At 40.8% G+C, this 21548-nt stretch overlaps 1 protein-coding gene and 1 long non-coding RNA gene across 12 annotated transcripts in view; one reads left to right on the top strand and one right to left on the bottom strand.

Moving 5' to 3' along the window:
- Positions 1-16709, bottom strand: part of LOC309652119 — a 424346-nt gene extending 407637 nt beyond the window's left edge. The window contains exon 1 of the long non-coding RNA XR_014258598.1: positions 14897-16709. This is a non-coding gene — a long non-coding RNA (uncharacterized lncRNA). The remainder of the gene's footprint in view (positions 1-14896) is intronic.
- The window catches only part of LOC309652060 (A-kinase anchor protein 17B-like), a 148740-nt gene extending 130161 nt beyond the window's left edge, over positions 1-18579 (top strand). For 10 of the 11 annotated variants that reach the window (XM_082445499.1, XM_082445495.1, XM_082445494.1 and 7 more), the window contains 4 exons: positions 9385-10153; positions 11621-11751; positions 13149-13383; positions 16615-18579. In XM_082445499.1, coding sequence (XP_082301625.1) covers positions 9404-10153; positions 11621-11751; positions 13149-13383; positions 16615-18249 — 2751 coding nt within the window. In that variant the 5' untranslated portion in view covers positions 9385-9403 and the 3' untranslated portion in view covers positions 18250-18579. Of the gene's footprint in view, positions 1-4968; positions 10154-11620; positions 11752-13148; positions 13384-16614 lie in introns of those variants that run through there. The other variant, XM_082445490.1, reaches the window with a different exon arrangement.
- Positions 18580-21548: the final 2969 nt, after the last annotated feature.

Raw genomic sequence — 21548 nt, 5'->3', positions numbered from 1 at the left:
CCTCCCCACCTCCCTCTCCCCTTTGGTAACCATAAGTTTATTTTCTATGTCTGTGAGGCTGTGTCTGTTTTGTATATATATTCATTTGTATTATTTTTTAGATTCCACATATAAGTGATATCATATAGTATTAGTATTTCTCTGTCTGACTTATTTCACTAAGCATAATATTCTCTAGGTCTATCCACATTGCTGCAAATGTCAACATTTCGTTCTTTTTTTATGGCTAATTGGGTTAACTTATTTTTATTAGTCTCAGAAACACTTTGCTTTGACCAACATTATCGCATAAAGGAAACATTCGTATGATCTTTTAAAATAGGGAAACAAAAACAGGAAATTAAGTTGCCCAAAGAGGTGAATTAACACAAATCCAGTTTTCTTCATTTCAAGATCAAAATTCCCCATACTAAACTCTACCTTAGAGCAGATTTTCTTTGAGTGCTGGTAGAAGAGATTCTCTCTCAGTAGGACTCCAGTATTTCATGGTCACAAATTCATCATTGCTGCAGGTCTCCAAAAGTCACTTACTTTCTGCCCTGAAAGCCCCCAGTGCCACAGTACGCCCTTTAGGACCATCTTAATTTGGGAATTTCGTCATTTGGGGGGTCCTGTATTGGTTGTATTCCACTTGTTGCAACACTGCTCATGCTAGTGATGTGATTTAAAGGTTTTTCAAGATCAGAGCATATGGTCAGCCTCAGTTTTAAAATTGTTGTTTGGGCAAAACACATGAAAGTTCATCCATGACCTCTTGACTGAAAAAGCAGGGAAGACTTCTGTTTGGTCAAGACTTACGGGGATTCTGTACTAGTTGGGAAGTTTGGAAATTGGCTATGTTGATTTGACCCAAATACATTTTGGCTGTCCCGCTGACAATAAATATGTCGATATAACTTTATACATCTTAAATGCTTTCAAAATGGCTTAACTTTAAGGTTCAAAAGCCTGAAGAAAAAAGAAAGGCAGCAAAGGACTACTTCGAAAGAGGGTACTGAGTTGTGCAGATGGTCTTGTTTTTTTTTTCACTGTTTTTAAAAAACGTGACTCAAATGCCCTTGCTAGCACTCTGACAGCAAATATTTGTGAGAGTGAGAAAAAGGGAAAGAAAATGGCTGAGGGATACTTTGCTCATGACTCAAGTGCTTTTAAAGTTTTAAAGTCATAGTTCTGATCTAAAACACCTGAGGTGTAGCAGAGGAATCTCTCTAGTATCTTCTGAAATGAGAGAAGGTATTGGAGGAACTTTGGATGCAGAGCCCATAGAACTTACTGAATTTTCACTGCAGGTTCAAACAACTGTTTTAGGCCTGTGGAAATATCTCAAAACTGTTTTCTTTTCTCTAATCTCTTATTCTACTGATATTCAGTCCGCTTTGCTATTAGGTATAGAGGCAGGAAGATGAGGCGGACCCATGACTAGAGAAAGCAGCCATGTTTCTCTGAGAAGCTGCTAGAAGTGGTCTGGCATTGAGAGCTGGTTGAGTGAAATGCTTTGGTAGAGCTATGTACACAAGATACTGCTGGAATGCGCACTGTGTAAACATTATTGAATAACTCTAAGTTTTGAAGGTTAGAGGAGCTCTCATTTGCCTCTGCAAAGGCGTTAAAGAATAAGTGATCTCAGTGGTGTTGCTTTTAATCACAAGACTAGAAGAAAGATGTGTGTATGTGTGAGGGGGCTGGGGAGGTCATGGTGGAACATACTAGAACATGGGAGTAGTTGAAAATCTTTATTAAAATTCAACTTTTTGATAATTTATGGAGGCTGTACTTATGACACTCCTTGCCATCAGGGCTCAGTTTATATTAGGCTCTTAAACCTTTGCATATGATAGTGATTGGTAAAAATGATGGGAAAATTTTTAATGAATTCTACCATTACTGTCAGTTGAACCACAGACATATTAAAAGGAAATTTAGCATAATACTCTCAAGGTCCATCCATGTTGTCACAAATGGCAAGATTTCATCTTTTTTTTAATAGGCTATTATGCTATATAAAATAAGTCAGACAGAGAAAGATAGATACTATATGATTTCACTCACATGTGGAATATAAAAAACAAGCAAACAGAAAACCCCCAAATAAATTAGCAAACTAAACAAAACAAACACATAGATACAGAGAACAGAGTAGTGGTTACCAGAGGGGAAGGCGCAGCCAGGAGGGTGAGATGGGTAAAGGGGGTCAACTGTATGGTGATAGATAGAAACTAAATTTTTGGTGGTGAGCGCACTGTAGGTGTATACAGAAGTGGGAATATAAGGGAGTTCCCTGGCAGTCCAGTGGTTAGGATGCAGCACTTTCAGGGCTGGGGTTCAATCCCTGGTTGGGGAACTAAGATCCTGCAAGGTGCATGCTGTGGCCAAAAAAAAAAAAGTAGAAATATGATGTTATGCGCATGGAATTTATATAATGTTATAAACCAATTTATCTCAATTTTTTAAAAAGGGAATTTAGAGGGCAAATTAGGTCATTCTAAAGAATCAATTTTATGGCTTCCCTGATGGTGCAGTGGTTAAGAATCCGCCTGCCAATGCAGGGGACACGGGTTCAAGCCCTGGTCTGGGAAGATCCCACATGCCGCGGAGCAACTAAGCACGTGTGCCGCAACTACTGAGCCTGCGCTCTAGAGCCCGCGAGCCACAGCTACTGAGCCTGCGCTCTAGAGCCCGTGAGCCACAACTACTGAAGCCTGTGCGCCACAACTACTGAGCCTGCACTCTAGAGCCCGAGCGCCACAACTACTGAAGCCCGTGCACCTAGAGCCCGTGCTCCGCAACAAGAGAAGCCATGGCAACGAGAAGCCCGCGCACCGCAACAAAGGGTAGCCCCCTCCTCGCCGCAACTAGAGAAAGCCCTCGCGCAGCAACGAAGACCCAACACAGCCAAAAATAAATAAATTTTTTTAAAAAAAGAATCAATTTTAAATCATATCCTAATAACTTGATCTCAGTGATTCCACCTATTTGGGTAGATATATTTTTATTAATATATATAAATATACATAAAATGTATAACTATATCTACTAAATAATATATCTAATTTAAGTAGATTACCTTTTTAAATTGAAGTATAGTTGGTTTGCAATGTTGTATTAGTTTCAGGTGTACAGCAAAGTGATTCAGTTATATATATATATAACTGATTCTTTTCCATTATAGGTTATTATAAGATAATGAGTATAGTTCCCTGTGCTATACAGTAGGTCCTTGTTGTTTATCTGTTTTATATATAGTAGTATCTGTTAATCCCAAACTCCTAATTTATCACCCCCCCTTCCCCTTTGGTAACCATAAGTTTGTTTTCTATGTCCCTGAGTCTGTTTCTGTCTTGTAAATAAGTTCACTTGTATCATTTTTTCTTAGATTCCACATATAAGTGATATATAATATTTGTTTTTGTCTGACTTCACTTTGTATGATAATCTCTAGGTCCATCCATGTTGCTGCAGATGACATTATTTCATTCTTTTTTATGGCTGAGTAATATATATATATATATATATATATATATATATATATATATATACACATATATTATATATATATATAAATATATACCACAGCTCCTTTATCCATTCAGCTGTCGATGGACACTTAGGTTGCTTCCATGTCTAGGCTATTATAAATGGTGCTACTGTGAACATTGGGGTGCATGTATCTTTTCGAATTAGAGTTTTTGTCTTTTCCGGATATATGCCCAGTAGTGGGATTGCTGGGTCATATGGTAGTTCTATTTTTAGTTTTTTAAGGAACCTCCATACTGTTCTCCATAGTGGCTGTATCAATTTACCTTCCCACCAACAGTGTAGGAGGGTTCCCTTTTCTCCACACCCTCTCCGGCATTTATTGTTTGTAGATTTTTTGATGATGGCCATTCTGACTGGTGTGAGGTGATACTTCATTGTAGTTTTGATGTGCGTTTCTCTAATAATTAGCAATGGTGAGCAACAGATTACTTTTTGAACATGTTTAAACAGGGTTAAAAACAGGGATTGTATGGGGAGAAAAGCACAAACCTTTTTAAACCTATTTTTCAAGAGCAGGGTAGGGCCTCGTACAGCTTTAACTAGATTCAAGGATTGGCACATTTAAGCTTAGAGTTGAGAAACTATCCTGATTTAGAAGAAAGCACCTGTGAAAGTTGAATATTGGATTGTAACTATGAGTATTTTCCAGAAACATCTGTCTGCTTTTGCTATAAAATAAATCAGTTAAGACTTAAACATTCTGCAGCCAAATCAGTGGTCATGGAGGTGGGGGGAGAATTACAAAGGGGCACGAGGAAACTGAAGGGGGTGACGGGCATTTTCACTCTCTTGATTGTGGTGATGGGTTCGTAAGTGTGTAAAGATATGTCAAAACTCATCAAAATGTACACTTTTGATACGAAATGTGGTTTATCATATATCAATTATGCTTCAATAAGGCAGTTTTTAAAAATAACTTCTGCAGCCTATGGTACAGCTGGTACTGAAGTGGCCAAGTGCTCCTTCATCACCCAAAGTCCTACTCTGATCTCCCAGGCTTCAGTCAGGACTCACACAAACTTGGGTTAGGGTGGGTCCAGATGCCTGTGGGCATTTACAGTGATGGCAGACAGAGGGGTGTCTTTGATGGGAAAAGGGAGTTGCTTCTGTATTACTCTGTTTTGATTCTTTTCTGGGCCAGTTTGTATCAGCAACTGTGAACTGCTTCCTTTCAATAGTTTGTTATTATCATGTGAGTTTGATGTACATCCTTCCAGACTTTATAGAGAGGTGTGTATGTGTGTGCGTGCACGCACGCCCACCATGCATGTGTGTTTATATTACTTTTATTACTTTATATTACATTTACAAAAACAAGATCACATTGCACATTATTATCCTGCAACTTGCTTTTTATTTTTTCCTCTAAAAAGTATCATGGGCGTCCTTCCATGTTAATAAGTACACACCTATGCCTCCCTCCCTCCCTTCCTCCCTTTCTTCCTTCTTTCTCTCCTCCTCCTCCTCTCCCTCCTCCCTCTCCCCCTCCTACCTGTCTTCCTGGTAGGAAATCTCCTTCCCTTCCCCCTCCTCTTCCTTCTACATTTTTTGTTAGTTTTGGCTTGAGGCCTCTTTAAGGAAAAAGCATCGCAATTGGAATTCATAATTATCGTGCACCTATGCACCAGGCACCATCTGGTTAATTTTCAGTGATCTGGCAGAAATTGCCAATGACATTGCTGTAGCATTGAAGCCATGGCATATGTAAAAAGCTTACTTCTTGGTACACAGTAGGTCCTCAGTATATTTAAAAAAATAATAAGATTGGAAGGTTAGCTCCCTATTCTGGGAGAGTATTCAAAGATGAAATATTCACAAGCATTTCGTTTTAAAGCCTGTGACCAGCAGGGGAAGAGAGGAGAAGCAATGTCTAATTTGCTGCTGTTGCTGAAGTTGGGAAAGAGGAATTGGAATTGAGGATTTTAAAGGAGGCCTTTTTTTTTTTTTTTTTTGAAAACCAATTGTGTCCTCTTGAGAAAGTCAGAAAATAACTTAAATGCTTCCGAATCGAGGTGTAGAGTCCTGTCACTGGAGGACTGGGTGAGCAAACATCGACCCTAGAGCAGAGGCTGTGGGCAGGCAAGGCAGCAAGGCCTGCAAGTCTGTTTATTTGCACTTTGCAGTGCTTGTAAATTGTTTTCCTTGATTTCCAGCATCTGAAAAATCAGATTTCGCATAAGGACCTCAGTTTCTGGCCTCTCTGGATGAATAGGAGGATGCGGCCACCCCAGGCCCTCCTTCCCTCACTGGGGCTTCAGATGAGGCACTGGCCTCCGCCTCTGTTCAGTGTTTTTTGCTCGCTGAGACCGTCTTGCTGTCCACTGTGATCATCTGAGTTGTAACCTCTGCTGTAGAATTTACTGCTTATTTTTGCTTCGGTGTGAGATGGAAGTGATAGCCAGTTTTGTTTTTTTTTTAATGTCAAAAATACAGCACATCAAACACTATAAAATACCATCTGACTGGTTTCCCTCCAAATTTGAGGAGAACCTTTATTATACTTCAGGAAAGTGGAGAGATCTGGCTAAAATATAGAAACTGTATCACTGTGGGGAAATCACCCTTGTGAAGGATATGAGGCATATATTTAACCTCAAGAAGTTGATGATTTTTAGTGGGCTTTGTGAGGTTAATCTGAAGTAGAAGGAAAAATTGAAGTTTTTAATAAAATCCATTTATATTGACCATAATTTTAAATGAATGACTACAAATGCATCTGTTAACACTGTAAGTCAGCAAAAAGTTTTATTAAAACCACTTTGCAAAAAATCATAATGCAATTCTGAACTTCATTCCTGTGTATACATAGTTGTGACAAAATTATATCTAAAATGACACTGCAATAAGCAGCTTTGAACATGTTCTTTTCTTATTTTTAATTCTTTCCTTAGCATGAGTTTCTAGAGCAGGTTACTGGACCAAAGGGGCTGAGCATATTTTATGGTTCTTGGTTTGTTTTGCCAAGTTATTCTAAAAAAAGATGTAATTAATTTTCACTATCTCTAGCAAGATATGAAGGTGCCTAGTTTTTCTTTCTTCCCAAAACTCTCCCAGGAATGGGTTTTTGTAATTTTTATTTATTTGTGTAAAAACTATTAAATGGGTTTGTGTATCTTGAAACTAATTAAAATTTAGATGTTTGTATCAGTTAGCTGTTGTCGTATAATAAACCATCCCCAAACTTAGTGGCTTAAACAAAAACCATTTATTATTTCTCACAAGTCTGTAGGTTCTCAGGACTGTTCTGCTGATCTGTGATGGCTGCATCTGATCTTGACAGGGTTTGCTCATGTGTCAGCCATCAGTTGGTGGGTTGGCTGGGGGCTGGCTGCTCTAGGATAGCTCATCTGTCACAAGAGGGCTTTTTCATGTGGCCTTTCATCCTCAAGCAGGCTAGCCCAGGATTGTCCTCATGGTATGGCAGGATTCCAGGAGAGTGAGGGCCACTTGACACCTCATCTTAGAACTGGCACTTGGACACTTCTGCCACGTTCTGTTAGGGACAAAAAAAAAGGCCGTCTCAAATTCAAGGGCTGGGGAAAAATAGACTCTATCTCTCTTTTTTTTTTTTTTTTTTTTTTTAAGGAACTCCTTTATTTATTTATTTATTTATTTTTGGCTGTGTTGGGTCTTCGTTTCTGTGCGAGGGCTTTCTCTAGTTGTGGCAAGTGGGGGCCACTCTTCATCGCGGTGCGCGGGCCTCTCACTATCCCGGCCTCTCTTGTTGCGGAGCACAGGCTCCGGACGCGCAGGCTCAGTAGTTGTGGCTCACGGGCTTAATTGCTCCGCGGCATGTGGGATCTTCCCAGACCAGGGCTCGAACCCACGTCCCCTGCATCGGCAGGCAGATTCTCAACCACTGCGCCATCAGGGAAGCCCCTAGACTCTATCTCTTGATAGCAACAACTCAAAGTCACATTACAAAGGGTGTGGATACAGGGAGGGGTGGAATATCAGGATCATTTTTGCAACTGTTATACTACAACAGTCAATATTGTCCTTCAAACTTGCCATCTTTCAAAGCTTTATACCTGTTCCAGCAATGTACGCACTAATTAAAAAAAAATAATTAGAGCCTTTCTCAGAATCTCCTTGTAAGGGGGCTTATAAAACAATTAAGAAAGTCAGTTCGTTCTTTATAGTCATTCATTTTATCCAGCATTCTTGATTCTAGATAATTTTTGATGATTTTGAAATATCAAATACACGATAAAAGAATTTCAAAATTGACCTCCATCAAGGCTATTTAAAAGAATGTAGCTCAGCCTTTGAAATCAATCCAAGCGAAGCATTCCAAAATGTTTAAAACAAAAGCAGTATCACTGGAATAAATGGAGAGCATGACAAACTGGTTACTTTGAAGTGATTAACTATTTTGTGTATATTTTTTCTGGAATATTTTTTAAAGCCTTGTTTTAAATTAGGTTGTATAAATAAATACCTCTTGATTACAGATAAATTTGGGGGTACAGTATATCTTAATTGAATATCAAATTAATTTTTCTCCTAAAGGAGTTTAGTGTTGACTCTTATTTATGTTGCAAATTGCAGCAAACGGACTGGATTTTGTCTTCATTATGCTCTTTAGATAATGTTTTTGGAGAAGGAGCACATGTGTATTCTCATATCATCCCAGTTCAGTGTTGCTAACATAAGGATTTCTAGAACCTAATATAAGATACTGCTTTTGGTGGCCTTTTAAAAAACAGCTTATACAGACTTTTTCTCCTAAAGGGAGTTCATTTGGGTTGTCCTTCAGGGACAGTTATAAAAGAAGTATGTACCTATAAGGTTAACCAAGATTTAGTAGTAAATCTTGCGTTAGACTTTCCATCATCTGGCCATATATGTTTGGGTCTAAATCTCCTTGAAGTTGACATTAATGAGAAACTCAGGTGATACAGACTCTGAATACATCCACTTTTAGAAAAGAAAATAAAGTTGGGAAGTGCTATTTGAAGTCAGCAAATAGGAGCAGAAATCCCTAATTCCCAGTATCAGTGATATTACTCACCTTGGGACAGCTTAAGAGAGCTTGTTCATATGAAATGCCGGCAAGCACTCATGTTTGGAGGTTTTTCCAGTCCCAAAGTAGAGGGCAGATCCTCTTTGTCACTCACTAGGAGAGGCTGTCTCCTCTTCCCTTGATCTTAGAGTTCAATTTAGTGAAAGTCGACAGACTGGAGGAATGAGAGTAGATATGTCCGTGTGAGACTTGGAAAGCAACCTGGACGAAGGATGCTAGAGCAGGTGCCTGGGTTAGAACTGTCCGCTGGGTGCGTGTTCATGAATGTGCTGCATGTATTTTACCCCGGCCCTGTTTCTGTGCCATCCCCAGCAGGTTTTTCTGGGACTTTACATTTGAGCTCAGTTGTACAATAGACTGGAGATTTGGAATCTTGGAGTGTCAATATATGGGCAAGTCATTTAATTTTCCTGAATCCATCTGAATTTCCCCATCTCTAAAACAGGCATGAAAATACCTACTCACAGGTTGCTTCAGGAACCAAATGAGACAAAGTAGTATAAATAATAGCCATAGCTTATGTTGACTGAGAACTTCCTGTGTGCCGGGCACTATTCTAAGGATTTCACCTGTACTCACTCATTTACTCCTTCCTGAAATCCTATTATTTCTATTTTACAGTTAGGGGACCTGAGACACAGTCTTTGGAAACTCTTTGAAACCTCTAAAACACATTAAACAAATGTAAGCTATTGTCTTAATTCTCCCGATAGTATACGTTCCGCTATCAATTTGACCTGAGTCCAGCAAATGGCAGCATTCAAAATCCAAATCTGCGTTTTGCTCCATTTGTATCAAAATGTTCCCTTTCGCCCTCTAAGGTTTCCCGCGGATGCCACGATGGTCACGGTGGTGTATGATAATTCAGAGGCAACGGAGCTCTGTGCGGCTCACCACCTCTACCTCAAGCCCATAGCAAAGTTGATGATCAGTGTATTGCTCCCTGAGAGCACGGAACCCATGAGGCCCTTCTCTAACTGGGAAGTTCTTGACCAGCTGAAGAGCCTGATTTGTCCTGACCAGTTCACCACGGTGCGGCTCTCCAAGAGCACCAAGGACTTCATCCGATTTGAGGGGGAGGCTGAAACTCTAAGTTTGGTTCAGATCCTGAAGGCCAAGTTACACGGGAAGATCATCAAGCTAAGCGGTTTGAAAACAGACTTAAGAGTAGTGGCCACAGATGCCCAGGGGGAGTGGGAACACTTCCCCAAAGAAAAGGGGGTGCCGTTGGGTGATGGGTCTGAAGAGCAGGACCACGATAAGAGCCCAGATTCCATATACTTCGAAGGCCTGCCCTGCAAGTGGTTTGCACCTAAAGGTTCCAGCGGGGAGAAGCCGTGTGAAGAGATCCTTCGGGTGGTCTTTGAAAGTTTTGGGAAGATCAAGAATGTGGATATTCCGATGCTCGACCCCTACCGAGAAGTCATGACTGGTGGGAGCTTTGGGGGGTTCAGCTTCGGCTTGCAGACGTTCGAGGCCTTTATACAGTACCAGGAGTCAACTGACTTTGTAAAGGCCATGGAGTCCCTCCGCGGGATGAAGCTGATGCTTAAAGGAGATGATGGGAAAGCTCTGGCATGTAACATTAAGGTAAGGAGCAGCCAGGGTTTTTTAAACAAAATTTTCCACTGTTCAGGTGGTCCTGAGTGAAAGCTAGGAGGAGGCATCTGCAACAAATTTCCTTAGACCCCAGTAGGCTCTGATCAATAGCTAATGTAAAGATTTGTGTTGTTGTTAACCAATGGATGATTAGGGGAAAAAATATCATCCTGATTTGAACATTCTTCTATCAGCCATGCTGCCAGCTGTGGATTGAAAACGATGGTTGTTATAGTCTGGGGCTCTGCCCCAGCTTCTTGGGGGCATCAAAGGATTCTTCATGGTCCTTATGGAAGTATCTCATATACTTATTCCATTTGACAAGTTGCTGGGAGAGAGGGCAACATGCAGCTTGAAACCACGAGGAGAGCAGTTTACTCCCTCTTTGCTACTGGGGTCACAATTTATTATACTTTCATGTTGTCTGTCAGGTAAATTGCTAAAACAGAATCCCAACAAACCTGAATCCTTTCCTTTCAAAATCAGCCTGTCTATCCAGGCATGTCACTTCATCACTGTCTGAATGCCTGGTCACCTCCTTCTTGAAGCCTTAATCCAGCAGAAGATAAGATGCAGCTAAACCCTCCTTTTTCTCTAAATCAGTCTTTAGTGTGAATTTGGACTTTCAGCTTTGGTAGCTTCGTGTGTGTGTGTGTGTGTGTGTGTGTGTGTGTGTGTGTGTGTGTTATGTGGGTTAAAATATATATTTGAAAATTATGAGCTATTCAGTCCGACAAAAGATATAGCAAATACTATAATGACCACCCATGTACCACTGCCCAGCTTAAAAAATAAAGCATTACCAGTGATATGAGAACGTGCTCCCCTCTGTGTACCATCCTCAGTCGCAGGCCCCTCCCTCCCCTCAAAGGTAACCATGATGGTGAATTTGGTGTTTATCACTCATGCATATTTAAATAGCTACTTCTGCCTCCTTTTATTTTTTAGGCAAATTTATTTGTAGCACCTCAATCTGACTTCCACTTTATTTAGAGATTTGCAAAGTTGTTTAATAATCACTGTAGTCAGATCTTGTATCTCATTTGGTCAGTTTTCTTACATCTTTGCTCTCCCACCCTCCTCCCACCCATTTTTGGACTCTTTTTGTCTCTGGTGATTAAAAAAATACATTAACTCAGTTAATCACTATAACAACCCAGAGGCAATATACTCACATCCCTTAGAACTTGCATCCATCATGGCACTGTGATGCCGCCTATGGCTGTCAAGTGAGCTCCTCAAGGGTTCTGCCAAAGAAAATTCTAGAGCCCCACAAGGACTGTTTGGTAGGTAACTGAGAAGCAGTGGAACAGTCTGGGTGCTGGGATGAAGAGAAGGCATTTTTAATTCATTTGGTTTGGCATTGCCACGTACAAATAAGTTTTATCTCTCTGGCCTTCGACACACCCAGCCAGCGGGCAAACTTTTCTAATGAAACTTTGAATTGTTTGGGGGCAGGTTATGTTTGATACAACCAAACACTTCAGTGAAGGAGCTATAAGGAGGAGAAATCAAGAAAGGCTGAAATTACAAGAGCTGGAGGAAGAAAGGAAAAAAGAAAAGAAGAGAGAAGAGGAAGAGGCTGAAAGGTGAGGAGACCAACTTCAACGAAGAGGGTTTGTTTAAACTTTTGATTTATGGATTTATTCCTTCAGGTGAATGGCCGTGGGGAGCAGAAATTGGTGCAGTCTTTCCACTGTGCTGTTACAAAACCAAAAGAGAAAGCAGTTGAAAGCAAGAGACTTAAAAAGTATGCTTGTCAGGAAGAACAAGTAATGAAGAATAGTGGGACAGCCAGATTAAGATGTCTGGGAGGAAATGGTCATTAAAAAAAAAAAAAAAAAGACCAGGAACTTTTACAGTGAAAATTCTAGCCTACCAACTTAAAAGTTTCACCAGTTTACCTAAATTTACCAAATTTTACCTTGCCTATCAATTGAAATTTTGGGGAAAAATTCTTTTTAGGTCTGGAAAAGATTTTCTTCCATAAAATGATCAATAATCAGTCTAACCCATAGGCCAGAAGGCATGGATTTGTTGAGACTATTTTTCTCGTTGGCCTAAGTTCTTTCTGTGAATTTGAGGAGCCTCTGTATTTACTTCTTTGAGTTTATCATTGTTTCCCAGTTTAGGAGCTTGAGACTAGAAAGGGCTATTGGATCGCCAAAGGTTTGCTAAGAAGGGACAAATGGTCCAGAACCACAGGGCTCCCAAAACCAGTTTTACCTCCCGGTTCCTCCCCTTGCATGTTTATTCTTCCAGTCTTTTATGCAAATTATACACATTCAAAAGAGGAGTTTAAGAACACCCTTCCATCTGCCTCTCACTTTTTTTGGCTGGCGGAGTGCCAAGAGTTACTTGAGGTCACGTCTGTGAAACTTGACCAGAAGCTGAGCCCAGTCAAGGTAACGATTCCCCCCAAATTTCCAGATTGACCATGCAGTTTAGCTAATCCTCCAGTTTTTGGCTAAGCCCTCCCTCAGGCCATTGTCCTTTTCTTCCCTCTTTTCCATGTTTCCATGAGGGCCTACCCAAAACAGCTGAAATTTCCAGAAAATGGCAGAAAAATAAGGCCGTATTCTTCTAAGCCAGTCTGTTTTTATGGTGGTGTACTCTGTTAAGTAGTATGCACCAAAGACCAGTTCTCACCTTTATTTTCTGAGTGCCTTGACTTACTGTCATTTGTCCCTGTGCCACCAACTCACGGAAGGTTTTGATCTCAAGAGAAAAGGAATCTTTGCTGTGAAAGCTGGATCCAGTGGCCCCTGCTGATGGTTTGAGAAGGTGGAGGCTAGAGGCCCCTCCTTTGAATTCAGTAGCCTTCTTTTTTATTTTTTAATACTCTCTGCATGAGGTCTCCTGTACATGTTTCTAACTCATCAACTTAGTTATGCGTTGTCGGCCCGGCAGGGGGATGGGAGTGGGAAGGGGAGCAAATGACTGATAAATACCTTCTGAAGGGTTGACTCTGTTAATCATTATCCAGAAAGAGAAAAGAGGAGGAGAGGAAAGCCCAGGAAAAGAGGAGAAAGGCCAGAGTCAGGAGGCGCGCCCTGAAGGAAAGGGGCAGACACCGGCAAAGGAGACAGAAGGACAGTGCCAAAGCGGAGGCCCGTCAGGGGCCCAACTCTTCGGAGGACTGGGAGGAGAGGAAGGGCCTCCTGGCCCGGAGGGAGCAGGAGGCCCTCCGCCTGCTGCGGGTGCTCCTGAGGAAAATCGAAGTAAGGCTCTTGTGCCATTGTTCTTTGTTCGTGGCTTTGGGTAGGTACTGACCTTTCTGGGACATGACCTTTAGTTTTAAGCAAAGGCCTATCCTTTAAACAGCACACGTGGAAGACTCACTATGTTCATTGGGGTTTACTTTCAATAGGCTGATCTCTAATAACCCCAATTGTGCATTTACCAAAGGGATAGCCAGATTTTCTGAAGGCGTTGGGTCTCACCCCCCCTTCCCCGCCCCCCCCCAACCATCTGGCACACACGCACTTTGTGTTTCTAAACTTTAGGATGGTTTCACCCGGGGCGACATAGCTTGTGCATCTACTTTTCTAAGTTCCTAATTGAGGTAACAAAAAACGCATGGGGGAAGAAATGGATGGTGCGGGTGCTGGGTTTATAGTCCTCCATTCATCTTCATTGGCCATTCATCTGTGACAGGTTTGGATGGGAAGGGAGAACCTGGAACAGAGACCTTTGTGGAGCAAGCTCCTGTTAGTCTAGTCCTTTTTTAAAAATTTTATTTATTTATTTTTGGCTGTGTTGGGTCTTCGTTGTTGCGCGCGGGCTTTCTCTAGTTGTGGCGAGCGGGGGCGACTCTGTGTTGTGGTGCGCGGGCTTCTCATCGCGGTGGCTTCTCTTGTTGTGGAGCATGGGCTCCATGCGTGCGAGCTTCAGTAGTTGTGGCACGCAGGCTCAGTAGTTGTGGCTCGTGGGCTCTAGAGTGCAGGCTCAGTAGTTGTGGCGTGTAGGCTCAGTAGTTGTGGCACGTGGGCTTAGTTGCTCCATGGCATGTGGGATCTTCCCGGACCAGGACTCGAACCCATGTTCCCTGCATTAGCAGGTGTATTCTTAACCACTGCACCACCAGGGAAGTCCCTTAGTCTAGTCTTAAACTATTTGCTAAGGAATGTCTCACATCACAGGCCAATCGTTTTGTTTGGAGAGTTTCAGTTTCGGAAGTTTTTTGTTCTCCCACTTACTGGCCTCCTAAACATAACCAGACTCAGCAGATGTCCCAGAGTAAAGGCCAGAAAGGCCTCCCAAAGTGTTAATTTAAAAAGCCATATTCAGTGTTCCTAAGTATGAAAAGTGAATGGCATTCGTTTTATTTTTTTTTAATTTATTTATTTTATTTATTTATTTTTGGCTGCGTTGGGTCTTCGTTGCTGCACACTGGCTTTCTCTAGTTGCGGTGAGCAGGGGCTACTCTTTGTTGTGGTGCACGGGCTTCTCACTGCAGTGGCTTCTCTTGTTGCGGAGCACGGGCTCTAGGCGTGCGGGCTTCAGTAGTTGTGGCACGCAGGCTCAGTAGTTGTGGCTCTCGGGCTCTAGAGCACAGGCTAAGTAGTTGTGGCTCACCGGCTTAGTTGCTCCACAGCATGTGGGATCTTCCTGGACCGGGGATCAAACCTGTGTCCCCTGCATTGGCAGGCGGATTCTTAACCACTGCGCCACCAGGGAAGTCCCATGGCATTCATTTTATTTTATTTTATTTTATTTTTTTCACACACACACACACACACACACTGTATTTTATTTTTACAAGAGATAAATAGACCGACACCAAGCATTGTACATGGATGACCACAACAAAAGCAACAACCGTGGCATTCATTTTAGATAGAGTTAATTTTATGTGTATTTGCCATCTCAGCTTTTTGTTCTCATTGGTGTGGCCAATCAAACTGCATGAAATCAGGATCAGAAAAACCTCACATTTACCTTTACAATAAGGTGAGCTGGATCTTTTTTAGTTTACTTTAATGACTGCCAAGGGTGACTCCTTTTGAAGAATTTCTCTCTTTAAATATGTGTGGTGCCTAATTCTTGGCCTCCTCGATACCTTACACTGATTATGCAGTCCACAGGTTCTAATCCCAAGTCCTGGGTAAGCTCTGTGCCCTGATTTGTGCCAGGTGTCAGTGGGAGCTCAGTACAAACTCTCCCAGCGAGGTAGGGCCCATGCGCAGGACCTTTCACCTGCCCTGCAGTCGTGCAGAGCAGAGAGCACCACAGAGAGAACCATTGTCACAGCCATATTTTCTACTTGCTGTCTTGTTTCCAGCTGAGGTGGGTGAGGTGGGCAGCTCAGAGACACGCTCACCTGCAATCCATAGGAAGAGGCTGGAATAAAACCCAGAAAACCCTGTGTTTATCTTTTACAAAGGCAGCTGACCCTTTTAGACACACATTTCACCCATCAGTCTTTTCTTGTTCTAGGATTGTAGCCCCAGGGAGGGCTATAGAGCATTTCTTATTCCTCTTCATGTCCCCAGCCCTTAGCACAATACCTGGAACAGTAAGTAGACTCATCCATTTGTGAACAAAGGAAAAAGGGTCATGTGCTTTTTAAAAAAATTTTTAAAAATTGAAGTATAGCTGATTTACAGTGTTGTGGTAATCTCTGCTGTGCAGCAAAGGGACTCAGTTATATACATACAGACATTCTTTTTTTAAAATATTCTTTTCCATTATGGTTTATCACATGATATTGAATCTAGTTCCCTGTGCTATACAGTGGGACCTTGTTGTTTATCCATCCTATATATAATATTTCATATCTGCTAAGCCCACATTCCCAGTCCTTCCCTCCTCCACCCCCCACCCCCTTGGCAACCACAAGTCTGTTCTCTACGTCTGTGAGTCTCTTTCTGTTTTGTAGATGGTTTGTTTGAGCTGTATTTTAGATTCCACATATGAGTGATATATGGTGTTTGTCTTTCTCTTTCTGACTGACTTCACTTGGTAAGAAAATCTCTAGTTGCATCCATGTTGCTGCAAATGGCATTATTTTGTTCTTTTTTGGTGGCTGAGTGGTATTCCATTGTATATATATACCACATCTTCTTTATCCATTCATCTGTCGATGGACATTTAGGTTGTTTCCATGATTTGGCTTTGTAAATAGCGCTGCTATGAACATAGGGGTGCATGTATCTTTTTGAATTATAGTTTTGTCCGGGTATATGAAGGGTCATGTGCTTTTGAAGGTATGTGAACCGGGGTGCCTTCTAACATAAGGACGGGCACAGACCTAGTAAAAGCAGCTCCTGTTAGACCAAGACATTTAATTTAGTACCTCCTGTTTCTTCAGTGTGATATTGTTCATAATTTCAATCTATCCTAGGTGTAGTTAGAAACCTCTTCAGAACAATGCTAGAAAGCCCAATTTTCTTTGAAAATTTTAGTCTGTTTAGTTTTTCATGTGAGATTTTTAACCTTTTTCTTTGAAGGGGTCTGTACAATTTAACCCACGGGAGGTAGATGTTGCAGGCTCCAAAGCTAATCGTGCTCCGGGGACCACACTGGGAGCTCAGAAGAAAGAAGAGTTAAACACTCAGTATCTTCAAAATCAGGAGGAAATGCCAAGATATCAGGTTTCCAAGTCAGATAAGAAGAGGAAAAAAAAAAGGAAGAAGAAAAGAGCTAGGGCTCACTTATGTAAATCTTCCCACCACCTTGGGGGAAAAAAATTAAGATATTCAGCTAGAAAAGAGAGAAGTGGAAAATTATTAACCAGTGAATACAATCACAGTTTGCTCCCTGATCGGAATTCTTTGCAAATTGCAATGATTCAAGGTCAATCTCTTGAGAAAGAAGACTACCATGGTTCTAATAAATCCTATTCTTCCAGATTAGTTGAGAGAGACCATGGCAGGAAACAGAAGATCTATGAAACAGATGAATTTATTTACTATCTTTTAAACTACTATCAAAGTCCAAAATATGCCCGTATCTGCCTAGAACCAAGTCACATAACAAGCACATGTCAGTGGAAGAGGGTCATCCATGCGAAAGGAAGTGGATTTCAAATCAATTTGAGAAAACGTAAGTGTCATTTAACCAGTTTGAGCCAAATGCAAAACCTAGATAGGAGAGAACAGGTGCAAGAAGACGATTCCTGTACAAAGATTTGTACTCAGGATCCTGAGCATAAACCAGAAAAGAGAGGAAAAGTGGATTATGCCAAAGAATGTAGAATGTTTAAGGGGTTTAAACATCATTGCAAGGACACAGTATGTGAAGCTGGTGATTGGCCATCCCCAACTTTTGGAAAGAGCCATCTGTTGGAACAGACTCATGCTTACCAGGTCCAAGATTCCATATCCACAAGTCAAAGCCAAGTTTCCTCACCCAACAGGTCAGCAGACTTTAATTTGGAGCTGACAGATTTCTTAGAGGAAATTAGCAGTGATTCTAAATGTTTCAGTGAAATCCTTAGCATAAACAAAGAGGAGAAAGAGAAATCTGTGGCCACACATGATAGCTCCCCAGAAAAGGGACCTCTTGACGCTGATGAAATCATCACTTGCGATCCAGAAATTAGGTCAAGTCAGCAAACCTTGTATTCAGAGTGGAAACATGAGGAGGAAAAATACTCTAAATACGAGCTTAGGAAACCAGGCAAGAGGTCCAATTATGAACTGAGGTGTTCATGGCTTGAGGGTGAAAACAATTCTATTAGAAATGAGAAGAGTAACAGCAAAAAGAGGGAAATATTGGCTCCCAAATACGTATTTGATAAAAGCTACCACCACAAATCCAGTGCCAGTGATCAATTAGACACTGTCACAAGAAAGAGGAGGCGGTTTAGTGATAGTACATTTGACCAGAAAGTGAACTATGGGCCCTTTCATGTGCCGAGAACATCGTCAAAAAGTGCTAATGCTTCCTATTTGGGGGATTTTCCCAAAAGAAGAGAGGCTCCATGGAAGTCAGAACATAACCAGGATGCAAGGAGGTTTAAAAGATATGAGAATTCTGAAGATTTCATGCTGAATTCTGATAATTACTATATCAGACGTAGCAGTCAGGAGCACATTGACGACGGAAGCTATTTAGGAAACAACTACACTAGTTCTTTATAGTTTCAAATGTTTTGAAGGTCTCTTAGACCAGAAAACTCTTACTCACAATAAAAATGTGCAAGAAGAAAATTTCAGACCAAATGTAGCTATGTGGTTAGCAACTACAGAGCAAGAGAGCAACACTTAGGAGCAGGAGCGAGGTCAAATGCAAAACCTTGTTTCTCTTGCCAAAGTATAAAGCATAGATCTAAATGTGTGTGTGTGTTGCAGGTGTGTTGGCAAACTTTGGAAACACAAAACATCCAGATTCTGAAGGTTGGTAAAACAATGTGCTTGCAAAACTTCCTTATCCAAGGACAGACATTTCTACATTTCGATTGCAACTTTAATTTGGTGCCATCAAAGGAGCAAATTAACGTCGAGAGGAGTTAAGATAGCCCTCTATGGCTCTTCAGCTGTCATAATGTTATCATTTAGCATCATTTATCTTCAAAGGGAATGGCAGTGAATGAATAATGATCTTTTTACTTGTTCTTTAATTTGGTCAGCACACCATGTGCAGCAACAAACTTTCCTGACTTTTATCTAGAAGTACCTATAGATAAAAGAGGAGAGATGCCACCTAGAACATATAATAGACTTCTTCATGACATTAGACAGTTCCATGAGCACCCACTAGAAAGAAATTAATCTTATTAATATGTTCATAGGACTCAAAGAGTTGTCCTTTTAGAAACAAAGCCTTGGAAGAAGAATCTAAAAGGGGCTCAGATTGTCCTTTGAGGTTTACACAGACCATTAGCAGAGTTGTTTTTTTGGAAGAACCCCATGTCATTCCATCCTAGAAAAGCAACAGGACTGAAGTGATACAACGTGGGATTTGCCAAAGGAAATATTGAACGATCCTGGGGCACCAATAATGGCACTTGGGAAGAGAGGACGTGACAGTATTCCATTTCAGGTTATGTAATCCTTTCACTCAGGGTTGGGTGACATCAGTTTGTAAAAAGCCACTGAATATCCCCAAACTGACTTTTATAAAACAGTAACAAGTGCCTCCTCAATCCTCAGTAATGCCATGGAGTTAGGAAGAGTCATGGGTAAAGCCCATAGTTTTCTAGCGGGGGAAATATTGTATGTGTGCCGGATTTGTAAACTCTTAACATAAGCAATTTATCTTTTTACCTACTGGTTTTGGACTCCTTGAATATGTTTTTAAATTGAGATATTTTATAGATTCGTAAAGACATACATCTTAATTCAGTGCATGTTCTATTGAAAGCTCGGCTGATTCATTCTGCCTTATATTGGATTTAGGACCTCAGGGGGCAGTAGATGACTTTTTTTCTTCCAACGAAGCTATAGCTGACATGGCAATTGAAGATCTCAATGAGATTAGATTGCCTGCAGTGGGGAAAAGGTGATTTTAATCCACTGAAGTAGTGGAAGGCAACATTTTCATATGACATGATTCATTTCAAACAGTCCTAACTTGATAGTCCGTAGAAAAGTACCAGCTGGTAAAGCCAAGGTAGGATGCCAGTCATTGTGGTTGCCCAGAATGACGAGGCACGATGTGTGCTCATAACCACCCTCTTGAGCAACCTGATATCTGAAATGGCTATAAAATCTTCTAACTGATCTAAAGTGAGAGCCACAAGTTGTTTCGCTGATCGCCTCTAATAGCATTTAATAGAGGTATGCCAGTACAAGCAAACGTTCAGACATGAATGTAACATAGCAGATTGATTATATTCATTATCACTGAATGATTTGTTGGCTCCCTTATATTCAGTTCCACTTGCAAGCCAGTGACTCTGCCATCAAAACCAGGCTTGGCTTGTCCAATCTGAAACATCGCTCCTAGGGCGAGTGCCTTTTCTCCTCTGAGGACTAGCAGTGATTATTAACGTTCAGAGTACTGTTGTCCGGAGTAGCCTTTTAAACTACTAACAGCTTGTATTTTGTCACACAATTTTTGGTAACCAGGTATTATTCTCCTCCAATGAGACCCCACCTCCTTATTTTTTCATGTTTCGTGCCCTTGAAACAAAGAGCATTATGGGTTTGTAATGGAAAGCAGCTATGCTTGTTTTGAAAAAGAAAAAAAAAACAACTCAATCTCTTCTGTCATTGGATAATTTTTCTTTGCAGAGATTTTAGGCGTGAAAACAATTTGCTGCTCAGTAACCAGACATAAAAAAATAAATTGCAGAATACAGCATGTGCAATTAAAAAATTTTTTTGTATAATAGAACTGGTGCTAAGTCACTTCTATATAATATTTTGGTCTTGTTTTGTTTGCTAAATACCATCCTGGGACCTAGAAGAAAGTAAAAATACTGGTTTTATGTTTACTTTCCGTACAACCTTGGATTTTTATGTCTCGTGGTAATGCATTCTAGATTTGAGTAAACCTCTTGTTTTTGGTGTGTGTAGGCCTTAAACAAGGAAGAGAACAATTATCCTGAACTTTTCAGATGAATGGCTCAGTAAGGGATGGAATAGAGCCGAAAATGTTGTAATCAGTTTCTGTTAATCAACTTTGTTATTCTTTGTTGTGCTGTTGTTTAAGTGGTGCAGAAGTATTTTCTCATATCTTTTTCCTATGTCCAGTTAAGTGAGGGCCTGAACTTTAAGCTGTGTCTTTTAAAATAGGTGTTTTTATGTTTTTCCTTGTACGTGCTGCTAATAGTACTTTAAGAAAGCTAAAAATCTGTCAGTGTGTTTTTGTTCAATTTATTTGAATTTCTCAGGTAGAAAGCCATGTAACCTGGTAATTTGCAAAATAAGAACCAAATAAATGTATTTTCATTTGTTGCAAGACTGTTCAAAATGTTAACTTTTAAATAAATGCTGATAATTCCACTTTGGGGGGTTGGGATTTCTACCCGTAGTATGCTGCTTTGCACTAACGTTGCTGATCCCTTTTGTCATTTGCATTGGTAGAGAAATAATACATATTTGACTTTCAGATATATTAAAAATAAAGTTGTCATAGAGTCTTTGTTCATTGACCGCATGTACTGGCTAGAATGTTGCACACCTGCAGTAACATTCCCCATGAAAACATACGTCTGGTTTCAATATTCAAGTTTCGAGGCAGCTTCCCCAGTTTATGGTAATTGCCTGTCAGAGCTCACGAAACCACAGTTGTATTTTCATTTTGGATAAATTAAAATCACGGTATTTGGACTTAAAGACTATTCTCCCTTCAGCAAAGGTTTTATCAGTTCTTTAAAGGTAGCAAAACGGACTCCACGGAATTTCATCTCATCCCTTCAGGCCTTGGTAGAAGTGCTGAAGTTACTCAACATCCAGAAACGAGTCAGAGACACGAGGGGCTTCAGTGATCAGTC

Source organism: Balaenoptera physalus (genome assembly GCF_965194825.1).
Source record: "Balaenoptera physalus genome assembly, chromosome: X".
NCBI lineage: Eukaryota > Metazoa > Chordata > Mammalia > Artiodactyla > Balaenopteridae > Balaenoptera > Balaenoptera physalus.
The sequence above is the reverse complement of the archived record's forward strand: the minus strand, read 5'-3'. Positions and strand labels throughout refer to the sequence as shown.